The sequence below is a fragment of the Mesoplodon mirus genome (assembly GCF_964341445.2).
Source record: "Mesoplodon mirus genome assembly, chromosome: X".
NCBI lineage: Eukaryota > Metazoa > Chordata > Mammalia > Artiodactyla > Ziphiidae > Mesoplodon > Mesoplodon mirus.
In genome coordinates this window covers 6721678-6746165 of record NC_138981.1, presented here as the reverse complement: position 1 = coordinate 6746165, position 24488 = coordinate 6721678, and the positions used below count along the sequence as shown (strand labels likewise).

The 24488-nt window shown below is 43.3% G+C and overlaps 1 protein-coding gene across 4 annotated transcripts in view; it reads right to left on the bottom strand.

Annotated features, from left to right (window-relative positions):
- The window catches only part of TBL1X (transducin beta like 1 X-linked), a 224290-nt gene that overhangs the window by 52655 nt on the left and 147147 nt on the right, over positions 1–24488 (bottom strand). For all 4 annotated transcript variants that reach the window (XM_082610656.1, XM_082610657.1, XM_082610655.1 and 1 more), the window contains 2 exons: positions 13986–14074; positions 192–310 (listed from right to left, as the gene is read on the bottom strand). In XM_082610656.1, the coding sequence (XP_082466782.1) occupies positions 192–249 (58 nt within the window). In that variant the 5' untranslated portion in view covers positions 250–310; positions 13986–14074. The remainder of the gene's footprint in view (positions 1–191; positions 311–13985; positions 14075–24488) is intronic.

Here is a 24488-nt window from a genome sequence, read left to right as displayed (position 1 = left end):
ACATGCTGCCTTATCCCACCCCAGGAATGGGACGGCCCCTGAACCTTCTCTTCCCCCCTGTAATCCTCTGAACAAGAGTGTTCTGAGCTCTTCTTTTTCTATAGCCTGGGTGTTTGACCAGTGAATGGTTGCTCGCTTTGCACTTGGCATGTGGAAGATGATTTCCTATAGACAGGAGGCCGCCCTCTTACCTGACTCCTGGAGATACCGATACACCAGGAAGTTCACCTCGTCACTGGTTATGCTCATCTTAGCCTCACCTCACGGCGATGAGGTCTTCACGAAGCGGGGGCCACCTTCTGTGAGCAAGCTGGGAGGAGAAAGTGGAAGAGAGCTGTGAAACACCGCCTGTAGTTTTTTGTTTTTCACTGCATTCTTTTTGAGATGACTGAAAAATATAATACTCAGGATGTTGTACATGTGAAGGTAATTAATGCCTGATCCGTGTTGTATTTTGTGATTACATAAAGATTTTATACTTGTTTGTGTGTGTGTGTGTGTGTGTGTGTGTATAGACACATTCATACAGGTGAAAATTTGGTGTATTTTATAATGCTGGGATGGACTCATATATAAACCACTAATGGAGACAAGCTCAGGGGCCACAGAAAACGAGAACAAACACTGATTTTTTATTCACTAAAAATCCCGTGTGCGTTATGGTCACGAGGCAGTTGACAGCGAGCTTGCATGGGATCCTGATGCGCAGCGGGACAGACGCAGCCACCTTGGATGACACCACCCTTCCCTAGACAGATAGGGAAGACAACCGGGCGGGCCAGCAGGCACGTCAACACCCCCAGGCAGGGCGACCGTATGGTCTGGAAAACACCTGTGGCTCTGAAGCAGTGATTAATCATAACACCTTCCACCCATAAAAGTTCAGTGATGAACTGGACCGTCACTGAACTTATAGGGTGCACACGGCCCTGAGAAGGCAGACACACATCAGCACGGAGCTAAGTCAGCGTATGTGTCACCCTGACGTGGCTTCTATACAGAGGCCAGGTGCAGGAAGCCAGCCCATGGACACAGAGAGAACCTACATCATTTGTAGTTTGCCCCAGAACTGGCTGCATCAGTCTGGCCGAGACCGCAGTATGGGAAGACAGGTAGAAACTTGGGGGAGGAGTGAGGGGATGATGAGGACTTCGGAAGCCTCTGGGTCTGAGGCAGACAGTAAGAACAGAGCCTTATTTTCTTCACAATCCTGAGTCAGACCTATGAGCACCCTGGCCCAAGATGACAGAAGTCAATCAAACAGAACTCTTTTATCCACAGAGAGAGCAGAATTCACACATGTGTAAGAGCATTCACTCCAAACGGCAGAGGCCGAGAAGGGCCACAACTTCCTTCAGTTATGTCATCAATACCGAACAGTTCAGGCTGTTTGGGAACTGTCTTCAGAGGCCATGCCATATGTGTTCAGGCATCTTTATGGTGGCAAATCTTTCATTATTGAATTACCAATAAATGTCCATTTGTTTAGAAAACGATAAAAGGACGAAATGCACATTTCAAGTTGGGAGGATGTGAATTAAAGGTCATCATGATGGACACACCCCACGATGGCCCCCCAGTGAGTGCCACCGGATATAATCCCCTCCCCGCCAGTGTGGGCAGGACCTGTGACTCCCTTCTACCCCACAGAATACGTCAAAGGAGATGGATGCCACACCCTGGCTAGGTTCGACGGCAAGGATGACCAGATGTCACTCCTGTAATTGTTACATTACATTGTGCAAGACTCTTACTGGACTAGAGAAAGACTGTCCTGCTGGCGTTCACGTGAACCGCCCGGGGCACCGAGGGTGGTCTGCAGAAAGCTGTGCGCCTCAGTCCTACAACCACAGGAAATCTGAGTTCTGCCAACAGCGTGAGCTTGGAAGAAGGCCCTTCCCTTCTCAGCTCTAAATAAGGATGCGGCCCAGCCGCCACGTGGCTGAAGCCTCTTGAGACCCTGCGCAGAGGAGCCCTGCACGTGCCCAGTCTCCTGACCCTGGGAAACCGTGAGAGAATGAACGTGTTGTTTCTAGCTGCTGAATTTGTGGTCATGTGTTAGGCAGCAGCAGATAACTAATACAGTGGCCTCTTGGGGCACTCCAGGTCTCACTTCGTCGTCTTAACAAGATTTTAATTTGGAGTTACCAGAATTTTGTCATGCAAAAATACTTGTCTTCTTCGCTTAATTAGGTGGTATTTCTGTACTTTTGTAGACACTGGAAAGAAAATTTGACAGTCAAAATATAAATTTGTCAGGGCTTCCCTGGTAGCGCAGTGGTTGAGAGTCCGCCTGCCGATGCAGGGGATGCGGGTTCGTGCCCCGGTCTGGGAGGATCCCACGTGCCGCGGAGCGGCTGGGCCTGTGAGCCATGGCCGCTGAGCCTGCGCGTCCGGAGCTGTGCTCCGCAACGGGAGAGGCCACAACAGTGAGAGGGCCGCGTACCGCAAGGGGAAAAAACAAAAACAAACAAACAAAAAACATATATATCTATATAAATTTGTCCTGAGATGTCTGCTTGAACTCTGGGGAGTTCATATATAAGATGGCATTAGGAAGATATTTGAGACTAAATAAAAAGCTATGAAATCAGAGCATATACAAGGGAAAAAATAAAACATTATTCAAAGGACAGAACAAATAATAACAAAGATGTGTACGGCAGAATAGTGTAGCTCTAAAGAGACTTTTTTTTTTTTGGCCGCATAGGGTCCTAGTTGCGGCATGTGGGCTTCTCTCTAGTTCTCCTCTCCAGTTGTGGCGGCGTGCAGGCCTAGTTGCCCCACGGCATGTGGGATCCTAGTTTCCCGACCAGGGATCGAACCCGAGTCCCTTACACTGGAAGGCGGACTCCTTACCACTGAACCACCAGGGAAGTCCCTAAAGAGACTTTTGATGATATAGAGTGGCAGTAACGATGTCGACTCAGTTCTCACGAGGAATTCAGTTTCAGTTTCTCTCTATGGTAAACAGTAAATGGTGGCGCCACTGGGATGTGATTAGGTCATGAGGGCTCCACCCTCACGAAGGGGTTAGTGCCCTTATAAAAAGAGACCCCAGAGCGTTCTCCCTCTTTCTGCCATGTAAGAACACACTGTTGCACACTTCATACACTACAGTCTAGTGTAAACCCTACAGGAAGAGAAGATGGTGGTATCTGGTCCTCACCAGATACCGAATCTGCTGGTCCCTTGATCTTGGACTTCCAGCCTCCAGAACTGTGAGAAATAAATGTTTATTGTTTAGGCTGTCCAGTTTATGGTATTGTGTTAGAGCAGCCTGAATGGACTCAGACACCACCCCAACCCCCTTTTCTTTTATTGTCATTTTGAGAACTTATAAACAGTGACATCTAATCTAATCAACAGGGTCTCTCAGCCTCAGGGAGTCTGACTTGGGGCCAGACGATTCTCTGTTATTAGAACACTCTGCACATTGTAGGATGTTTAGCAGCATCCCTGGCCTCTTCTCACTAGACGCCAGCACAACCTTCCCTCCATCCCCTACGGTTGTGATGATCAAACACACCCCCAGACATTGCCAAATATTACAAACTGCTAAACTGCTGCTGGCTGAGAACAACGGTTATACAGGAAAACTAGGCATTTTGTGTTTGAAATGAATTCCATTTATAAAATTGTAAGACACCGTGGAGCTAGCTCATAGACGTTGCTTAACGAAACAGCCATGCTACTTAAAAGGATCCTTTAAAATGCACCATAAGAGCTTGGCTTTTTCAAATAGTCTATGTAAAATCTTTCCACAAAATCACATTTTCATAAGGAAAGTACTGATATTGGTCTTTCAGCATCCAGATCGTTCTTGCTTTCTAAGGAGAAGGTATTTGGATACATACGGACGACACCCCTGTACCCGGAGCCTGGTTCAACGTTCCCCACCCCGCAAGTGTCTGTAATATATATTAGAAGTGTCTGCACAAGCGTTAGCAGAGGACTCTGGAGCGAGAGAAGTTAAGATCCTCAAGAGAGGGGAATCATGGACGACTTCTGTTAGTCCGTTCCCCTGTTTTTCTTTATGCATCAGCCTTTTTCCCAACTAAGAAAATTTCTGTTGAAGCTCTAGCTCTCTACTTTCTGATCCCAGATTCATCTTCTCTCTGAAATTTTAAATTAGGATCCAAGGATCAGAATGATTTCCCCAATATGGTTTTAACTTCTCAAAGGATTTTTGATTTGTAAACAGCAGAGGAAAGAAAACAAAAAGCATCCCCGGCCTGCGATAGAACCAGGGATGTGATACCATTTGGTCCACAGGAGTGTCATGTGTTTCTACTGACTGGTCCACCTCAACATAGGCACACCTGGAGGTATTGTGGGTTCAGTTCAGGACCACAGCAATAAAGTGAGTCACATGATTTTTTCTGGTTCCCCAGTGCATGTATGAGTTAGGTTTACACTATAGTGTAGTCTATTAAGTGTGTAACAGTATTATGTCTAAAAAAACTATATACCATAATTTAAAAATTTATTGCTAAAAAATGCTAAGCAAAATCTGAGCCTTCAGTGAGCTGTAATCTTTTTGCAATAACATCAAAAATCACTGATCACAGATCACCATAACAGATATAATAATAGTGAAAAAGTCTGAAATGGTGCAAGAACTACCCTAATGTGACACAGAGACACAAAGTAGCAAATGCTGTTGGAAAAATGGCGCCAGTTGACTTGCTCGCTGCAGGGCTGGCACCAACCTTCAATTTGTAAAAAACGCTATGTCTCCGAAGTACAACATGTGACATTTATGAGGTATGATTGTACACATATGAGGTACATGTATGTACACATATGAGGTATGCCTATACATGTATTAATTTTAAAAAACCTGATCTAATAATTGGATCAAAGTCCCCCCCACCAATAAAACACCTTCTTAAATTAAATGGCTTGAACTTCTTAAATGACTACTTCTTCTAAAACCTAACTAGTTCCAAAAAAAGGATTTACAGTGACTAGTGAACTGAAATGTGCATGTATATTGTGAGACTATTCAATACACACAGGAGAACATTCTTTAAACTGACCATAAACCACAGCAACATTCAATCCACTCCAACGCTTTGGGTTTGATTACACCAAAATCAAGAGAAACCAACAATTAACTGGTGTCTAACTGCGATACCCCTGAGCAACGCGCTTGAAGGTGGTTGCTGTCAGTTTACTGGGTCAACGTCACTATTTTGACTCAAATGAGTAAAACGGCTGATCTTCACCTGGCAAAAGCTACTGTTTTAGACATATTTTGCCAAGATCTACATAAGGTTGGGAAAAAGAGTTACCTATCCTCTTTTCTCCAAGACAAAGCTCAATTTCCAGAGAGAGATGTTAGAATAAGATTATGGATTTTTTAAAATCAGGGATTTTCTGTATAATTTCATGTATAATAAATAAACGTGCTGGTATGACAGTGCTATTCAAAGTTCTGCTGGGCTGGAAGATCTCTCAGCCGAGGGTCTGGGGGTCCCTCCCCACGCCGAGTTTCTGGTGTGGGTGGCAGTGAGGACATCTCGTGCCACGCCGGCCATCTGACCGTGTGGGGCGCCGATTTCTGAGGCAGCCCGCAAGCCAAGGCTGAAGGAAGGACGCCTTCCTACTCTTCAGCAGGAAACTGGGGTTCCGGCTCTAAGAACACGTCTCCTCAAAGCCCCCCTCGCTATCTCTGCTGAAAGGTGAGCCAGCTCTTAACGCAGGTGTGAAGTAGCAGCAGGCAAGGCGGTGAGCTCCTAGCCGGCGAGCTCGGCCCCGGGCACACCATTCACTCGGGGATGGGCACGGGCTTCTCTACCCCAGACACAGACAAGCGAAATCTACGTCAGTGGCTCAAGTCCCAGGTCTGGTGTTTTGTTTTTTCAATTGTGTTAAAATACACACATTTAATTTACCACCGTGACCATTTTGAAGTGCACCAGCCGGTGGTGGCATCGAGGGCATCTGTATTCCTGGGCAGCCACCCCCCCACCCACCTCCACAACTTGATCACCGCCAACGACCTCTGTCCCCCGTCCCCCCCGCCCCAGGCCCTGGGAACCACTCTTCTGCCTCCTTTCTGTGTCTGTGCGTCTGAAATGAGAACCAACGTTCCATCCTGCAGGCGGGAGGCGGTTTCTGTCAGCCCTGAGGCACTCCGTCACTGCAAATACTAGCACAGCCCTGACGCTCGCCACGGACTTTCTTCCATCACCACGAGGGCCGGACGTTGCTGCCTACAAACACCTCTGCAGAAAGAAACGCTCTGTGACCAAAAGACCCCACAGCGAGAAGCCGCCACGTCTCCCGTGAGATGAGCACGTGGACCCCAGTCCCGTGTTCACTGTAACCCCGCTGCAAACCGAAACACGGGCAAATGCTTCACCCTGCTTTTCCCGCACTTGAGATAAATGAGGTACAAAGTGATGATAGAAACAATTACCAAGCACCTACGACATTCAAGGCATGGTGATGGCAACAGCGGGGATGACACAAATTCAGATGCAGGCACGCACGCGCGCGTGCACACACACACACACACACACACAGACACACCGCTTCCTTGAAGCTGTAAGATGTCTATGCAAATAACGACAAGTTCCTGTAGTTAAAGCCCCGCGCCTATACCCTAAGGTGCTAAGAGGCACAGCAGCAGGGCTCCAGGGGAGGCTAGGTCAGGGAGGAGGAGGGAAGGTCTGGAAGAGGGGGAAAGTGAGTCCTTGACTGACGGACACAAGATGCGGCGGAGAAACATGAAAAAGGAAGAAAAGGAAGGAGCTGTGGGCGGGGGGTGGGGTGGGGTGTGCTGGGTCACCTTCAAGGACGTACCGAGTGCTCCCTGGGACCCAGGGCAGGAAGACGGCCCTCCGTGCCATCACCGCGGGCTGTGAGCTGGGGGAGAAGTTGGCCTGTGTCCCTTCTGCCAAGGACGATTTTTGTGGGCACGTGATGTGGAGCTCGAAATGCTTGTACTGGCTGCAATAAAGCTGGGGTACACCACGGTGATGGTTCCAGTGTCCACGGACTTACTGGCTACAGGTAAGGGAACTAACGTCCTGAGAGCCACAAGGCAGATCACAAAACGTAGGACTCGGGGGCCTCGTGGCTCAGAGCCAGGTGGCCTGACTCCTAATCACACCTCCATCCCTTTCTAGCTGTGGGTTGCAGGGCGGGTCACGTGGCTCCGTTTTCCCTTCTCCAAACTGAGGATCATGAGAGCCGTTCCACCCGGCAGAGGTGGCGCGGACGCGAAGCTTTTATACAAACTCCCCGGTCAGGGCCCCGCGCACAGGGGAGGCAGGACGGCTATTACTCCCACTCGGCTACCTGCGAGCATCCCCAGAGCAGAGAGCCCCCGAAAGGGCCCGAGGAACACAGCACCCTCGCCAAAGTGATGCAGAGCTGGCAGCGGGTGACGCGTCAACAGGCCAGCAGCGGGTCGAGAGCCCGTCCGAGAAAGCACCTTCCTCCACGCTCAGCCCGGCACTTCTACCACGGAGACCCGGAGGGCCAGCTCCCACGGCAGCACCTTGCCCGCTTCCGGAGCGGCGGCCGTGGCCGGCTCAAGACCCGACGACACCCGTGGATGCCTTCCAACCTCCCAGCTCTAGAATAAAGGAGAGCTTTTTCAGCACCGGCAGATCCCCCTCGGCCTCCAAAAGAAGGAGAAAAATGAAAAAGGGCTCTTAATTACTGCAATTGTGTTTATTCTCTTGCCTGACCCAGTTTTGATTCGAGGCACCTCCAGTTAGGTTGATTTGAGGTCTTCGGCGTTGCGACTGTGCAGAAAAGAAATAACCGCCCTCACCGCGAGGTAAAGCTACACATTCCCTCGCTGTTCTTTACAGAAGGAGGAAAAATTAGTGCGGATGGATGACATCCGTGGAGTTGCCCCACGCAAGATGAGTATTCCAACATAAGTAATAATTCGGGGTTAAATCCATCAGGAAGCTAAAGGGAAGATTATTTATCATTATTATTTATAGTATTTCTCCTTTTCACGACTTAATTTCAAGGTGGCAAAAACTCGTATGCATCAGTCCTGTTCACAAAATAGTTCAAAATTCAGTTGCAGGAGAAATGGTGTCTGAGGGTTTCGTGGTACTGAGTATGCACGTACAGTATTCCATAGGCTCTCGTGCTCTGGGAAGGGAGAGGACTGCCCCCAAACAACAAAATCTTCACGGCGCTTTAATTATCTTAAAGGATATAATCACAAGAGAGCTACTTGAGAGCTGGCTCTGCGAGAGGAAGACAGGAAGGGCAAGCGTGTTCCCTGCCAACGGGAGGGGAGGCTGGATCGCGAACAGCGAAGTGAGCGCACAGCGATGACAGGGCGGGGGGGCGTGGTGCTCGGCTGATATCACTGGTGGCAGAAGTTTCTCTTGTAACAGTCGGTCCCATTACGAAACGTTCTCTTAAAATCCTTTAAATCAGGGACGGAAGAAACTTTGTCTCATGGCTTATCTCTGCTATTAGTCTGCTGGCTTTCACGCTGGAAGAATCCATCCCTTAAAGTAATCTTCTGGACGAGGCTCAGGGCGCTTTGGGACTTGATTCCGTGCAGACTGAGGACCGAGAGCCAAAGCAGCTGGAAACTCTGCTAGAGATTACCTCATCGCAACAAGGCGCTTTTCTTCTCTCCGCATTTCACAAATTCTCTGCTGACTGGAACGCAGTGGGTCTCACCTCCCTGCTTGCTTTATCCATAATGTTTTTCTCTCTTCAAATGGAAACTGAGTTTCCCAGGGGTTTCCCAGTCAGTTCAAGATGCAAAGTTTTAATTTATGCATCAACATTTACATATAAATCCTTCTGTACAATCTTGATGGGGACCCAGCTTATCGTGGAGATGAAGCAGGCTTGTTTTATACATTGCATATACCTGTTCTTCCGGCATAACTGTAACGAAGCCGATATGTAGCCCCTGAAGCTACTGAAAGCTATTTTGTTGTCCAATGACAGTCTGAGTGTGATTCAATAAATTAAGGCACTTACAGTTGGACCCCAATTATAGAATATATACATAGAAAAGATTGGGCAGGGAACAGGAAAATGTTAACAGTGGTTTCATCTTTTTTTTTAATAGACATATCTTCATTCACCAATGAGTATGTCTATTATTTTACAGTAAGAAAAAAATCCCCCCAAAGGTAAGATTTTTCACTAATTTTAGAGTTATATTTACTTACTTGGGAGTCAAATGGTCCAAAATTATAAATATAATCAAAGAACTATTATTTTATTATCAGAGTTCACATGCCTAGCAGTGGAACTGCCATTTAAATATAAGAATGAACTAGTGTAGTAAGATGCAGTCCTCAAAAGGATTTTCACGACGGGAGAAAATGTCCATGATACGGCGATACATGAAAAAAATAGGTTTCAAGATGGAATGTGCATGCTGCTAAATTTCATTTTGTACACACACACACAAAAGATACCCTCTAAAATATAAAAAATATAATAAAGTACACCCATCTCTCCAGGGGTGGGATCATGCTGGAATTTTACCTGTGTACGTGTGCGTGCCTTTCTGTAGTTTCCAAATTTTCTCCTATGAACGTGAACTGTTTTCATATTCATTAAAATGTAATTAAAATCTGGCAGTGTCTTCAGAAATCATCACTATGAGAGCAACCCAGCTAACTAGGAAATAAAGCCACAGGGTTGAGAGGGCAGAGAGAAGCGAGTCTTCTTGGGCTACGAAAATAATGCTGCGCTTCACAAAATCGAAAACATCCCCTGGGTGAGGCATTCAGAAAGGGTCCTTCCTGTGCCTGGCTGCCCTTCTGGGTTAATTAACGGCTGGCTGGGACCTTTCATCCCAACCCTGTGTGCAGAGCCATGAAGGATGCTGACGTGACAAGAGAGGCGTCCCGTCCTGGAGTCACCGCCAAGACCACGTGTGCATCTCCAACGCGGCCACCGGGTCCTCTCGCAAACCCTCTGAGCCGCAAACCCTACCCACCCTACACCTCTCTGCCTGATCGGGAGGCAGACCCAGAAGGAAGCCTTTCTAAAAAATGTTCCACCCAGTAACAGCAAACCGCTGCTAAAAAATCTGCATCACAGAGCCAGACGATGCATGTAAGACCAATAGCAGTTATTGTTTTACAGTCTTCTCCTCTACACAGTGAAATGCCAGTTCAGGTACCCAAGACTTCAAAGCAAAGTGCCTTGGGAGACACAGACAGCTGCTGCTTCCACATAAGAGTAGTCTGCCTTCTTTTTCTAATGACTTTGGTCTTGTAAGCTAATGCTTCCGATTAATCTGTAAATTAACATACAGATTTTAATTATCTCTATGACTGAGAGGCTGGAATTGGATTCTTTACAATGTGCACTAGGCCCTCAGATAAATTTCAGTAATATGTACAGGCTGGTTATGAAACCTCTAAGACACCGTGATTTTCACCCACATACGCAGGATTTATTTGGGCCCTGATGATTCCCTTTTCTGCAGTAGGTGGAGTCATAAGTGAGGTCATTTACTCATATAAGGTGACCTCCAAAGTCCTGAAAAATAAACCCTGTGGTTTTCTCCGTAGATATTAAGGTGGGCGATGCCTTGCCCTTTGAGGTAGACCGCGTCTCAAAAATCTTGGTGTTAAAGCGTATTTTGATGCTTCAATTTAAATGAATAACAACAAAAAAAGTTTTAAAAGAAAAATACTTAAAGCATCATGAACCCAAGTATCTGCTGAGAGTTCAATGAGCCTCATGTTATGTCAGCAAACGCAGGAACTCAGTCTTGTAGTCAAATGCTCGGCATCTTAAATTTCCACAGCCACAAAACCGTTAAGATTAAAACACAAAATAAAGTAGTGACAGTAACCGTGAGTCGGGTTCGTCACTCTCAGTACTCCGGACTTCTGGGACCACATAAATCTCCGGGATGGGCTGCCCTGTGCACTGGAGGATATAGAGCAGCATCCCTGGTCTCCACCCACTAGATGCCAGAAGCTCTCAATCTCCCTGAAAAACCGACTCCAGACGCGATCAAATGTCCCCTGGGGAGGGGCGGGGAACTGCCTAGGGCTGAGAACATCTGAGTGGGGGCGGTTACACAAGTTCAGAGCCGCTCTTCACGTGGGAGGCCCTCAGATTCCTAAAAGTCTTGATCCCCTGAGAATCTGCAGTGCTTTCGTCGAGTAACCACAACTTGGATGCTGTCCTAAGCACGCCACAGACCTTGCAGAGTTGCACCTCGGATGTCCTCCAACTCAAAGGCTGCAGTCAGAAGAGGGAGACATAAAACAGGTGTGCTTCTCTAGGTCTAGGTGGGCACACTGTGGCCCACAGGGCAATTCCCACCTGCAGCTGCATTCTGCAAGGACTGTGACCTATCGATAGCTTTTACATTTTTAAATGGTTGAAAAGGAAATCAAAATGATGCTATTTTGCCACCCATGAAACTGATACAACATTCAGATTCCAGTGTCCGTCAGTGAAGTTTTGTTGGCACTCAGCCACATTTGTTCATCTGTGTGAGATCGGCAGCTGCTCTCACACAACAAGGGCAGAACTGAGCAGCTGCAGCACAGACCACTGGCCCACAAAGCCTCAAATATCTACTCTCTAGCCCTTGACAGAAAAGGTCTGCCAAGCTCGCTCTCCTGAAGATTTCCTCCTTTCTACATTACAGCACACCTGCCTTGTCGCATCCCAGCCTGAAATCTTCCTGTCTGAGAACCTGAAGGTGATGCCCCGAAATGTGGATGTTCCTTGTGCACACACCAACCACCGTGAAATGAAGAGCCAAGAAAACACCACAGCCACGGTCTGCTGCGAATGGCTTTCAAAGGAGGCACCTGCCGAAACTAGGTAAGTCTAAGGGGAACAGATCTTAGCCCTCACTTTCTGACGCACAGCACCCAACATAGAGAGGAAGGGCATGTGGTTTATACAGATGACTCCCAAGCTCGTGGATGCACCATGGGTCCTGTGGTAGGTAAGCAACAGTGTGTCATTTCCCAGCATGATCCCAAATGACCATCTGCATGTATAAACTGTGCAAGGAGTTAAAGGCTACAAAAATTTCCAGAGTCATCTATAAAGCTAAACACCAATGCCTCACACACAGCAGGAAGTCAGCGTGTGCCCAATTCAATTCAATTCAAGCAAAGCTTACGTTCCCTAAATACTGAATTAATACACAATCGAAACACTAATGAGCAACAGACCTCCTCTTCCCTCTGACATTTAAAATATGGTTCAACTGCATTTCAAAACATACTGACTGATGGTGCAGCCACTTTGGAAAAGTTGGACAGTTCTTCAAAATGTTAAACAGAGTTACCATAACAACTTGGCAATTCTACTGCCAGGTATACACCCAAGAGGCATGAAGGTATACGTCCACACAAAACCGGTACACGAATGTTCATGGCAGCATTATTCATAACCACTCAATAAGAGTAAATACAACTCAAATGTCCATCAACTGATGAATGGATAAACACAATGTGGTACGTCCATACAATGGAATATTATTTCGCCATAAAAAAGGATTCATGTTACAACACGGATGTCAACATCTGATGTCACAGACTCAATTAACCTTTTATAATTTTTTATTTTTTAAAACAAACTAAACTTTTCAAATATTTAAGTAAAATATTGAAATTCTAATACAGTTGAACCTTTAACAACATGGGGGTTAGGGGGATTGGCCCCTGTGCAGTTGAAAACCCACTTATAACTTTACAGTTGGCCCTCTGTGTCCATGATTCCTCATCTGTGGATTCAACCATGGACTGTATACAGTAGTCCATGGTTTATTGAAAAAAATCCATGTATAAGTGGACCTGTGAAGTTCAAACCCAGGCAAGGGTCAACTGTACATATTTACCTTGTTATATATTTGGCTTTAAACAAAAATACTTCAATAAGGTTCTTTTTTTTAACATCTTTATTGGATTATAATTGCTTTACAATGGTGCGTTGGTTTCTGCTTTATAACAAAATGAATCAGCTATACATATACGTATATCCCCATATCTCCTCCCTCTTGCATCTCTCTCCCACCCTCCCTATCCCACCCCTCTAAGATTCTTACTTACTGGGTCTATCATTTTCGTTCTGATTAGTTCCTTTAAAACAATAAAGCAAAAATCTTCCCCAAATTTCCATCTTGATGTTCTTAAAATTACAAAAGTTCTATCAGTTTTTTAACTTAAAAAATTGAAGAAACAACTAGAAAACACAAAACAGTAAATGATAAAATCAAACCCTAAAATCCCATCTACCAAAAGATAACAGCACTTTTTCTTGGTAGCGGATGGGGAAGGGAGCCATCAGTTTTAGTTTGGAATGTGCCTTCAACTCTTGATTTTTTTTGGCTATGCGGCTTGCAGGATCTTAGTTCCCCAACCAGGGATCAAACCCATGCCCCCTGTAATGCAAGTGTGAAGTCCCAACAACCACTGGACCGCCAGGGAACTCCCTGGGCTTCAACTCTTGATGCCTGTCCATCTACGATTGTTTGGTTTGCTCTTCTGGATACCGTATCCTCTCACTAGATCTATAAATAGTAAGCTACATATTCTTCTAAGAAGTTTCAAGGTTAAGTAGTAAATCAGTTTGCAGACAGACACAAATCATATTAAGACACTAATAAAGCATAGCGTTAAGATACAGGTGCCAACGAAGATCTAGACTCATGTGCCCAATTATAATTAATTTTGCAGCTTCATTTTAATTCACAGTGTTGACAAGAGGAAATGATTTTAGAAAGTGTCCTCTGCTTCCGGTAAGACCCAGAATATAATAGCTGGTTCAGTATTCTTAGAAGGCAATAACAGGCCAATCTGTCGTGTAGAATGGACTACATTATTTAATGATGCTCTATCTACTACCTTCAACTTCAACAAGGAGAAAGACCTCAGACTCCTTCTAAGCAAAGCATTTTAAAACAGAAGGTGTTCAGTTTTGGCAAAACGCAGCTCAGCTTCAAACGAATTTCAGGTAAAAGACAAAGATCAACGCCAGGCGTTTACCTTTAGGCTGACGTCATGTGTAGACCTTTGAACCAGTGGGCTCCCCAGCATCCGATCATATAAAACGCCAAGTGTCTGCTGGGACCTGCCTGGTGAGAAACAGAGCGATGTGAAACACAACAACAGTAACAACAGAAAACACCTTAAAATTCTTCGGGAATTGTTCACCTTTGACCTGTCCTATCCTTGTTTTTCTTTTTCATCCCAACTCAAACTTAACACATTTTACTGTTTCACAATCTCTGTCCTAAAACTTTAACACAAACTATGCAGTTTTATTTGCAGTGTGAAAAAGGAGAAATTAAAATGGCCAGTCAGTATTATGGTACATGTAGAGATTTGTAAGGACAAAGTCTCAAAGTAAATAAGATCGATTTTAGCTCAGATACTGTTCCTGCTACCATTCAATGACAATTAATGCCCACTTGAAATATCTTTTAGGGACCGTATCACATACAACCAATAAATTAAACTGTACACACCCTTAAGAGAAGAAAAGATGCTCCAGACATCTTTTCTGATATTACAGACATTGCTTGGGCAAATGTTTACAATAATCACGGCAGGCATGTTTGTGTGCAGATATCCACTCTTCTATGTGCTCAAAAAAACACAGAAACATTAGAATCTTTTTTTCCTTTTTTGGCTTCCCTAAAAATAAAGCGAAAGCAAGCACTGACTCTCAACTTTTACATTATTGTTTTCCTACATTTCCATTTCACAGAGGTTCCACTTGCATGGATTTCTGAAGAAGCCAGGGGGTATATCTCATAAGATAATCCTTCATATCAAAAACTCATTTTTATTTTTCACTCAGTATAAACAGTAAGCAGTCAACCAGGATCTACTTAATGATATTTACCTTCTTCCTCATAAACTGTCTTCAGTTGTGAGTGAATCCAGTCTCCTACAGGGTTTAAATGATCTACAAGCTCAAAAACTAAGGAAATTAAATGCCTGTCATTTTCTCTAAATTCTTGTTCAATAGTCTTAAGTGATAATAAAAAGGTGCCAGGTTTAATATAATTCAAATCCATAAGTGAGGCTATGAATGAAGGTGTTTCTTTCTTTCTTTCTTTTTTTTTTTTTTTTTTTTTGCAGTACGCAGGCCTCTCACTGTTGTGGCCTCCGGACGAGCAGGCTCAGCGACCATGGCTCACGGGCCCAGCCGCTCCGCGACATGTGGGATCTTCCCAGACCGGGGCACGAACCCGTGTCCCTTGCATCGGCAGGTGGACTCTCAACCGCTGCGCCACTAGGGAAGCCCCGGAGGTGTTTCTTATTAGTGAATTTATACAGAACCTCCTGAAATGTTTTAAGGAAATTCAAGTAAATTACTCTCACTGAGTCACGTTTATAGTTACACTGTTCAAAGAAAGGAGATTAAAAGGATTCTACAAGCAGGTTCATAGGCCCTTAAGTTTCATTACAGTACACTTTTAAACAACATAAGGATATATAAGATAAAACCAGGACAAATGAAAAAATCTACCACTGAAGGAAAATAATAAGATTTAAACAAAATTTCTCTATAGCTCTTTGAATAGAAATTAAAGGGCACCAGACTGAAGCAGGCACAAGGGAATATTGACTTTGCTTATAAAATAAAAATACATTTCATTATGAAAAAAATTCGGTAGTGGAGATGAAATAGAACACCTGAAGCAGATAGCAAATTATTTTCAGGACTGGGTTGTAAACCCAAAAGAGCCCTATGATGAAACCGCTAAACACCATAAAGTATCAAAATATGAGCAGATGTCACCACAATAAGCCCCAAACTGCTTGAAAATTAAAACATTAAAATCCATAATAATTCAATTAAGTAATTAATATATAAACAGCTCTCATTACAAGCTGTTCAGGAAAAAGCTTTAGTATCAAATTCCTATTCTCTGGCCCAAAACAGATGGTAACTCACAAATTGAAGGTTATCTCTGATATAAGTTGTTAAATTCAGTACATGTAATTAACATCATCTGTGTGTTATAAACACAAAAAATGTGAAATATGACTGGTTAATAACATTCTGGTTATGCAACATGTCAAAATTAATTAGTTTATTACTAGAAATAATAAGTTAAAATGAGAAACCTGAACTTCCAATCCCTGGTCAGTCCTGATTTTCCCATTATTAACACCTAAATAGAGCCACTATCAATAAACAGTGTTGGCAGGACTTCCCTGGTGGCGCAGTGGTTGAGAGTCCGCCTGCCGATGCAGGGGACACGGGTTCGTGTCCCGGTCCGGGAGGATCCCACATGCCGCGGAACGCCTGGGCCCATGAGCCATGGCCGCTGAGCCTGCGCGTCTGGAGCCTGTGCTCCGCAACGGGAGAGGCCACAACGGTGAGAGGCCGGCGTACCGCAAAAACAAAAACAAAAAACAGTGCTGGCAAAAATTTACGTGCTGAAAAAGATTTGTGTGAAACGCAAATGATTTTTTTAAATTAATTAATTTATTTATTTGGCTGCGCCAGGTCTTAGTTGTGGCACATGGGATCTTCATTGCGGCGTGCAGGATCTTCATTGCAGCACGCGGAATCTTTAGTTGCGGCATGCAAACTCTTAGTTGCAGCATGTGGGATCTAGTCCCCTGACCAGGGATCAAACCCAGGCCCCCTGCATTGGGAGCATGGAGTCTTAGCCACTGGACCACCAGGGAAGTCCCCCCACCTTTTTTTAAGTCTTTATTGAATTTGTTACAATATTGCTTCTGTTTTATGTTTTGCTTTTTTGGCTGCGAGGCATGAGGGATCTCAGCTCCCTGACTAGGGATCGAACCCTCACCCCCTGCATTGGAAGGCAAAGTCTTAACCACTGGACCGCCAGGGAAGCCTGAAACGCAAATGATTTTAACAAATGCAATATATACTTTACTCTCAAAGGTAGTAATGAATGTAAAAAGGACTCATTTTCTGGTTGCTGTCAGTTCTTGGCATGGAATGGTGTAGACAATGACTAATAGTCCTTCCACACAGGAGGCGTAAAGCCTTTCGTATACTCACAATGCTGTGCAATCATCCCCTATGTCAAGTCTCAAAACATTTACATCACCCCAAAAGGAAACCTTGGGCCCATTAAGTGGTCAGTCCTCAAGCCCCCTCCCCCAGCCCAGGCAACCACCAGCCTGCTTTCTGTCTCTGCAGATTTGCCTGTTCTGTACATTTCATATAAATGGAACCATACAATACCTTCTTTGTGTCTGGCTTCTTTCACTTTGCATAACGTTCTCAAGGTTCATCCACAATGTACCATGTATCAGTACTTCATTCCTTTGTATGGCTGAATACTATTCTGTTGAATGCATGGACTACCTTTTGCTTACCTTTCCACCCACCAGCTGATAGGCATTTGGCTACTGTGAATACTGCTGTTAGGAACACTGATGTCCAGGAATGTGTTTGAGCCCCCGTTTTCCATCCCTTGGGTATGTATAGTTCTACATCATTTTGCCAGAGACAAGGAATAGTGCAGTGTCACTCTCCTTGGGGCAAACCAAATTACTCTTCCACTCAGAAGCTTTGCAAAGTCTATCAGGGCAACCAAAGGTGCTGGATTGGTTTTGTTTTGCCTGCAGCCCTGGCTATCATGCTAAATCCTTCTAAATTCTAAATCTCCCTCCCCTGAGATAGTTCAGCTCCAAAGTTTTGAGTTGGGAATTGCTTGCACTTCTGGCTTCTCAGGACCCCTTGAGTTGACTCTGGCTACCCAGGTACCTTCTCACACTAGTATCTGATATAGATCCACGTAAGTAACCCCTAATAGAAGCATGGAACTATCATGGTGTGTCCTATTTTAACACAGTGGTTTCCAACCAGGGATGGCTGTGCTCTCTGCCCCAGGGGACTGTAGGATACTAGACAATGTCTGGAGACATCTTTCGGTCATCACAGGTGGAGGAGGGGAGGTACTGGCGCCTAGTGGGTAGAGACCAGGAATAGCGCTAAGCATCTACAGCTCACAGAACAGCCTCCCTGCACGGAAGACTCATCAGCCCCCAAATGCCAATAATGCCAAGAAACCTTAACAGAACAGATTTTAGACTCACTAAGTTCATCTCTTTATGACTTCTGCCTGATTCTTACTGTGAAATATTAGAAGGTGAAGTAACAGTTTCACACAGGGCTTAGGTTCAAAAATAATTATTTAGGGGATATTTTCATAGATTGTCATAATGCTTCCTTCTTGGTTGCCCTAATCTGTGGAACAAAACGAATAATCCATATGGCTCACTAAGTGAAAATTGAGGATAAACCTACATTTTTATTGATCATAAATGAAATGCTTAACTATATACATATTGATTACATCTCCTGATAAAAATGAATCACATGTGTACAATTAAATTCCTTTAACTGCTGGTGGAGAGGTCAGCATGGAGCAGAACTGAGGCCCGCAGCCAGCAGCCAGCACCATATGCCAGCCACATGAGAGCCACCATCGCACTGCATCATCCAGTACCAATCAGACAATCAAGTGCCTGCAGCTCCGGTTGATGTCTTGTCTGCAACTTCAAAGAGACCTCTACCAGAACCACCCTGCTAAGTCACCACAGCATTCCTGACCCTCAGAGTCTAACACACCATGAAGGACAGGTGGGAAAGATACCTGGGGCAGCAGGTCTTTTCAGCAATCGCCTCTACATCATCATCCATAGAATGGGGACAATGACACGCACGGCTGCTGCCAGGAAAGCCTAGAACCACAGGAACTTGGAAGCCAAGCAAATGGAGCTTTCAAAGAAGTAGGAGAGAGTCTGCCAAAGCATGTTCTTCAGAATGATGTTTTCCAGATGGTTAGTATGCGTTTAGTATCATCACATGAAAAACAGTTCTGTGATCCAATTTTCCACGTTCCATAGGATTGGTAACCCTGGGTTAAAGTTATTGAAAAACAATAAAAAAGAGCACCTAAATACATAAAACAAATACTAACAGACATAAAGGGAGAAATTGATGGGAAAACAATAATAGTAGGAGACTTTAACATCCCAACAATATCAATGGACAGATCTTCCAGACAGAAAATAATAAGGCAACAGAGATCCTAAATGACGCAATAGAACAATTAGACAAAAATTGTTATTTTCAGAACATTAAATCCAAAAAAACCCAAGAATACACATTCTTTTCAAGTTCACGTGGAACATTCTCTAGGACAGACCACATACTGGGACACAAAACAAGGCTCAAGAAACTTAAGGTGAATAGAAATTATTTCAAGCATCTTTTCTGACCACAACAGCATGAAACTAGAATTGAGCCACAGAACCAGAAATGAGGGAAAAACGATTACATGGAGACTAAACATGCTACTAAAAAAACCAATGGGTCAACAATGAAATCAAAGAGGAAATTAAAAAATACCTTGAGACAAATGACAATGAAAACACAACCATATAAAATCTTTGGGATGCTGCAAAAGAAATCCTAAGATGAAAGTTCATAGCAATACAGACCTTCCTCAAAAAGTAAGCAAAAAATCTCAGATAAACAACCTGACCTACTACCTAACAGAATTAGAAAAAGAAGAACAAACAAAACCTAAAGTCAGCAGAAAGAAGGAAATAATAAAGATCAGAGAGGAAATAGAGTTTTATAAAACAATGGAAAAACTCAATAAAACCAAAAACTGGTTTTTTGGAAGGGTAAACAAAAATCAACAAACCTCTGGCCAGGCTCACCAAGAAGAAAAAAGAGAGGACCCAAATAAACAAAATAAGAAACGAGAGAGGAGAAATAACATCTGATATTGCAGAGATTTTAAAAAAACCACAAGAGAACACTATGAACAATTATATGCCAACAAATTGGACAACCTAGAAGAAATGGACAAGTCTCTAGAAATATACAGCCCATCAAAACTAAATCAAGAAGAAACAGATATTTTTACAGACCGGTCACCAGAAGTGAAATAGAATCTATAATTTAAAAACAGTTCCCTGCAAACAAATTCCAGGACCGAATGGCTTCACTGGGGAATTCTACCAAACAAAGGAAAACTTATACCGATTTTTTTCAAACTCTTCCAGGAGGATGAAGAGGAAGAAACACTCCCGAACACATTCTATGAAGTCACCATCACCCTGATACCAAACCCAGACAAAGACACTACCAAAAAAGAAAATTACAGGCCAATATCTTCGATGAATATGGATGCAAAAATTCTCAACAAAATATTAGCAAACCAAATTCAACAACACATAAAAAAAAATCATACACCGTAATCAAGTTGGATTCATTCCAGGGTCACAAGGATGGTTCAACATATAAAAATCAATCAATGTGATACATCGTATCAAAAAAAGACAAAAACCACATGATCATCTCTGTAGATGCAGAATAAGCATTTGACAAAATTCAACATCCGTTCATGATAAAAACCCCTACCAAAGTGGGCACAGAGGGAACATATCAACATAATAAAAGCTATTTATGACAAACCCACAGCCAACATAATATTCAATGGTGAAAAGCTGAAAGTCTTTCTGCTAATATCTGTAGCAAGGATGCAGACTCTACCACATCTATTCAACATAGTATTGGAAGTCCTAGCCACGGCAATCAGACAAGAAAAAGGAATAAAAGGTATCCAAATTGCAAAGGAAGAGATTAAATTATCATTATACGCAGATGACATGATATTATATATAGAAAACCCTAAAGACTCCAGGCAAAAACTACTAGAACTGATAAACGAATTCAGCAAGGTAGCAGGATACAAGATTAACATACAGAAAGCTGTTGCACTTCTTTACACTAACAATGAAATATCAGAAAGGGAAAGTAAAAAAAAAAAAAGAAATAAATAAAAAGAAACCAAAAAAACAATAAACAATCCCTTTTAAATCGCTTCAAAAAAAATTTAGGAATAAACCTCATCAAGTAGGTGAAAGACTTATATGCTGAGAACTATAAAACACTGATAAAGGAAACTGAAGATGATTCCGAGAAATGGAAAGACATCCCATGCTCTTGGATTGGAAGAATTAATATTGCTAAAATGGCAATACTACAGATTACCCAAAGCAATACTATGGATTACTACCCAAAGCAATACTACAGAATACTACCCAAAGCAATCTACAGATTTAATGTGATCCCTATAAAAGTACCCATGACATTTCTCACAGAAGTAGAACACATAATCCAAATATTAATATGAAACCGTAAAAGACCCAGAATTGCCAAAGCAATCCTGAGGAAAAAAAAAACAAAACAAAGGAGGAGGCAGAACCCTCCCAGACTTTAGGCAATACTACTACAAAGTTACAGTAATCAAAACAGTGTGGTATTGATACAAAAACAGACATACGGATCAATGGAACAGAACTGAGAGCCCAGAAATAAACCCACACAGCTACAGTCAATTAATCTTCGACAGAAGTGGCAAGAATATACAATGGAGAAAAGACAGTCTCTTCAGCAGGTGGTGCTGGGAAAGTTGGACAGCCACATGTAAATCAAGGAAGTTAGAACACACCATCACACCATACACAAAAATAAACTCAAAATGCCTTAAAGACTTATAAATATAAGACATGATACCATAAAACTCCTAAAAGAGAGCATAGGTAAAAAATTATCTGACATAAATCATACCAGTGTTGCCTTAGGTCAGTCTCCCAAGGCAATAGAAATAAAAACAAAAATAGGGCTTCCCTGGTGGCGCAGTGGTTGAGAGTCCGCCTGCCGATGCAGGGGACACGGGTTCGTGCCCCAGTCTGGGAAGATCCCACATGCCGCGGAGTGGCTGGGCCCGTGAGCCGTGGCCACTGAGCCTGCGCATCCGGAGCCTGTGCTCCGCGACGGGAGAGGCCACAGCAGTGAGAGGCCCGCGTACCACAAAACAAACAAACAAACAAACAAAACAAAAATAAACAAATGGGACCTCATCAAACTTACAAGCTTTTGCACAGCAAAAGAAACCATAAACAAAACAAAAAGACAACCTATGGGCTGGGAGAAAATATCTGCAAATGATGCGACTGTCAAGGGCTTAATTTCCAAAATATACAAACAGCTCATACAACTCAATAAAAAAAACACAACTCCATCAAAAAATGGGCAGAAGGGCCTCCCTGGTGGCGCAGTGGTTGAGAGTCCGCCTGCCGATGCAGGGGATACGGGTTCGTGCCCCGGTCTGGGAGGATCCCATATGCCGCGGAGCGGCTGGGCCCGTGAGCCATGGCCGCTGGGCCTGCGCATCCGGAGCCTGTGCTCCGCAACGGGGGAGGCCACAACAGTGAGAGGCCCGCATACCGCAAAAAAAAAAAAAAAAAAAAAAATGGGCAGAAGACCTAAATGGACATTTCTCCAAAGAAGACATACATATGGCCAATAAGCACATGAAAAGATGCTCAACATTGCTAATTATTAGACAAATTCAAATCAAAACTATAATGAGGTATCACCTCACACAGATCAGGATGGCCATCATTAAAATGTCTACAAATAATGAATGCTGGCAAGGGTGTGGAGAAAAGGGAACCCCCCCTACACTGTTGGTGGGAATGTAAATTGATACAGCCACTATGGAGAACGGTATGAAAATTCCTTAAAAAACTAAAAATAGAATTACCACGTGATCCAGCAATCCTACTCCTGGGCATATATCTGCAGAAAATGCTAATTCAAAAAGATAAATGCAACCCAATGTTCATAGCAGCACTATTTACAATAGCCAAGACATGGAAACAACTTAAGTGTCCATCAACAGATGAACGGACAAAGAAGATGTAGTACATGCACACACACACAATGGAATATTACTCAGGCATAAAAAAGAATGAAATAATGCTATTTACAACAACATGGATGGACTTAGAGATTATCATATGAAGTAAAGTAAGTCAGACAGAGGAAAACAAATATCATATACCACTTATATGTGGAATCTAAACTATGATACAAATGAACTTATTTAAAAAACAGAAACAGACTCACAGATGTAGAAAACAAATTTATGGTTACCAAAGGGGATTTGGCAGGCGCAGGGTTCAGGGGAAGATAAATTAGGACTTTGTGATTAGCAAGTACACATTACTATATATAAAACAGATAAACAACAAAGTCCTTCTATAAAGTACAGGGAACTATATTCAATGTCTTGTAATAAACTATAATGGAAAAGAAAAAAAAACAATAAAAATAGTTTACACAGGGCTTCCCTGGTGGCGCAGTGGTTGAGGGTCCACCTGCCAATGCATGGGACACGAGTTCGTGCCCCAGTCCGGGAAGATGCCACACGCCGCGGAGTGGCTGGGCCCATGAGCCATGGCCGCTGAGCCTGCGCATCCAGAGCCTGTGCTCCGCAACGGGAGAGACCACAACAGTGAGAGGCCTGCGTACCGCAAAAAAAAAAAAAAAAAAAAAAATAGTTTACACATAATTGCATCTATTATCCGCCTGGCTCTGTTCTAAGTGCTTTAAGTTATGTAATCCTTTTAATAAACAATGAAAGAATCCTTCCTACCAGAATCTCACAATGTGTTTTCAATGATATATCCAGGAACCACCACTAACAGTGTCATACCAGGGGTTCACATACACTAAATTATCTCTCTCCTGTTACGACTTTCTCATGGCTCTGAGCTGCAGGCAGTAGAAATTTTGTGAACCACCTTCCTCATCTGGCTCCTCCATGTACCCAGGTACCCACCTAGATAATGACACTCCATGTACAATATGCTATGGTTTGCCCCTCTCTCCCAAATTTCCGACTTTTTAGAAATATGCTGAAATTTTAAAGACAACTTTCTGATTGGCTTTGAATACATCAGTTGCTAGACAGTCCAATAAAGGGAGGTTCTGCGGTTGGAAGACTGTAGGTTCCCCAAGAGAATATAAAACCAAAGTGCATTTCTTTAGACTCTGGAAGCATGAAATCTAAAGATGACAGTACTTGACGAAAATGAATGCAAGTGTGCCAAGTTGGTAATGACTTACAAAAATAAACGTTACTTTTAATATCATAATAGTGTCAAGAAGTAGGACACTTCTCGATGAGCCTTTATACACTGGGAATTAAAACCAGGCCATCATCCACATTTCTCTTTTCACTCACCGAACTAGGAAAATGGGTACTGTGAGGTGAAAGGTCACAGTGCATTAATCATCTCATTTCTTATCATCTCATCTTTTTAAAAAAATCTATTTTTGGAATACCCTTTATTTAGGTGGATTATTTATTTTTTTGCCACTATGGTAAGGGTGTACCCTTCTCTGTTTACGTGTAAAGTCGAAGAGACAACACTAAAGGGATCCCTTCTCTGTTAAAGTTCTATTTATGACACAGAAAAGATGTTTTGAATTTTTCTTAATGATAAACACAAACTTTGTGCATAAATTCCAAAGGCCCAACCTTTAATATTCTTTGAGAATAAGCATATACACCATAAAAACAACAGAAAGGTATAAATTAAAACCAAGTAACATCTTAAAAGATCTTCCTTTTAAAAAGCCTGCATGGTCGGGCTTCCCTGGTGCTGCAGTGGTTAAGA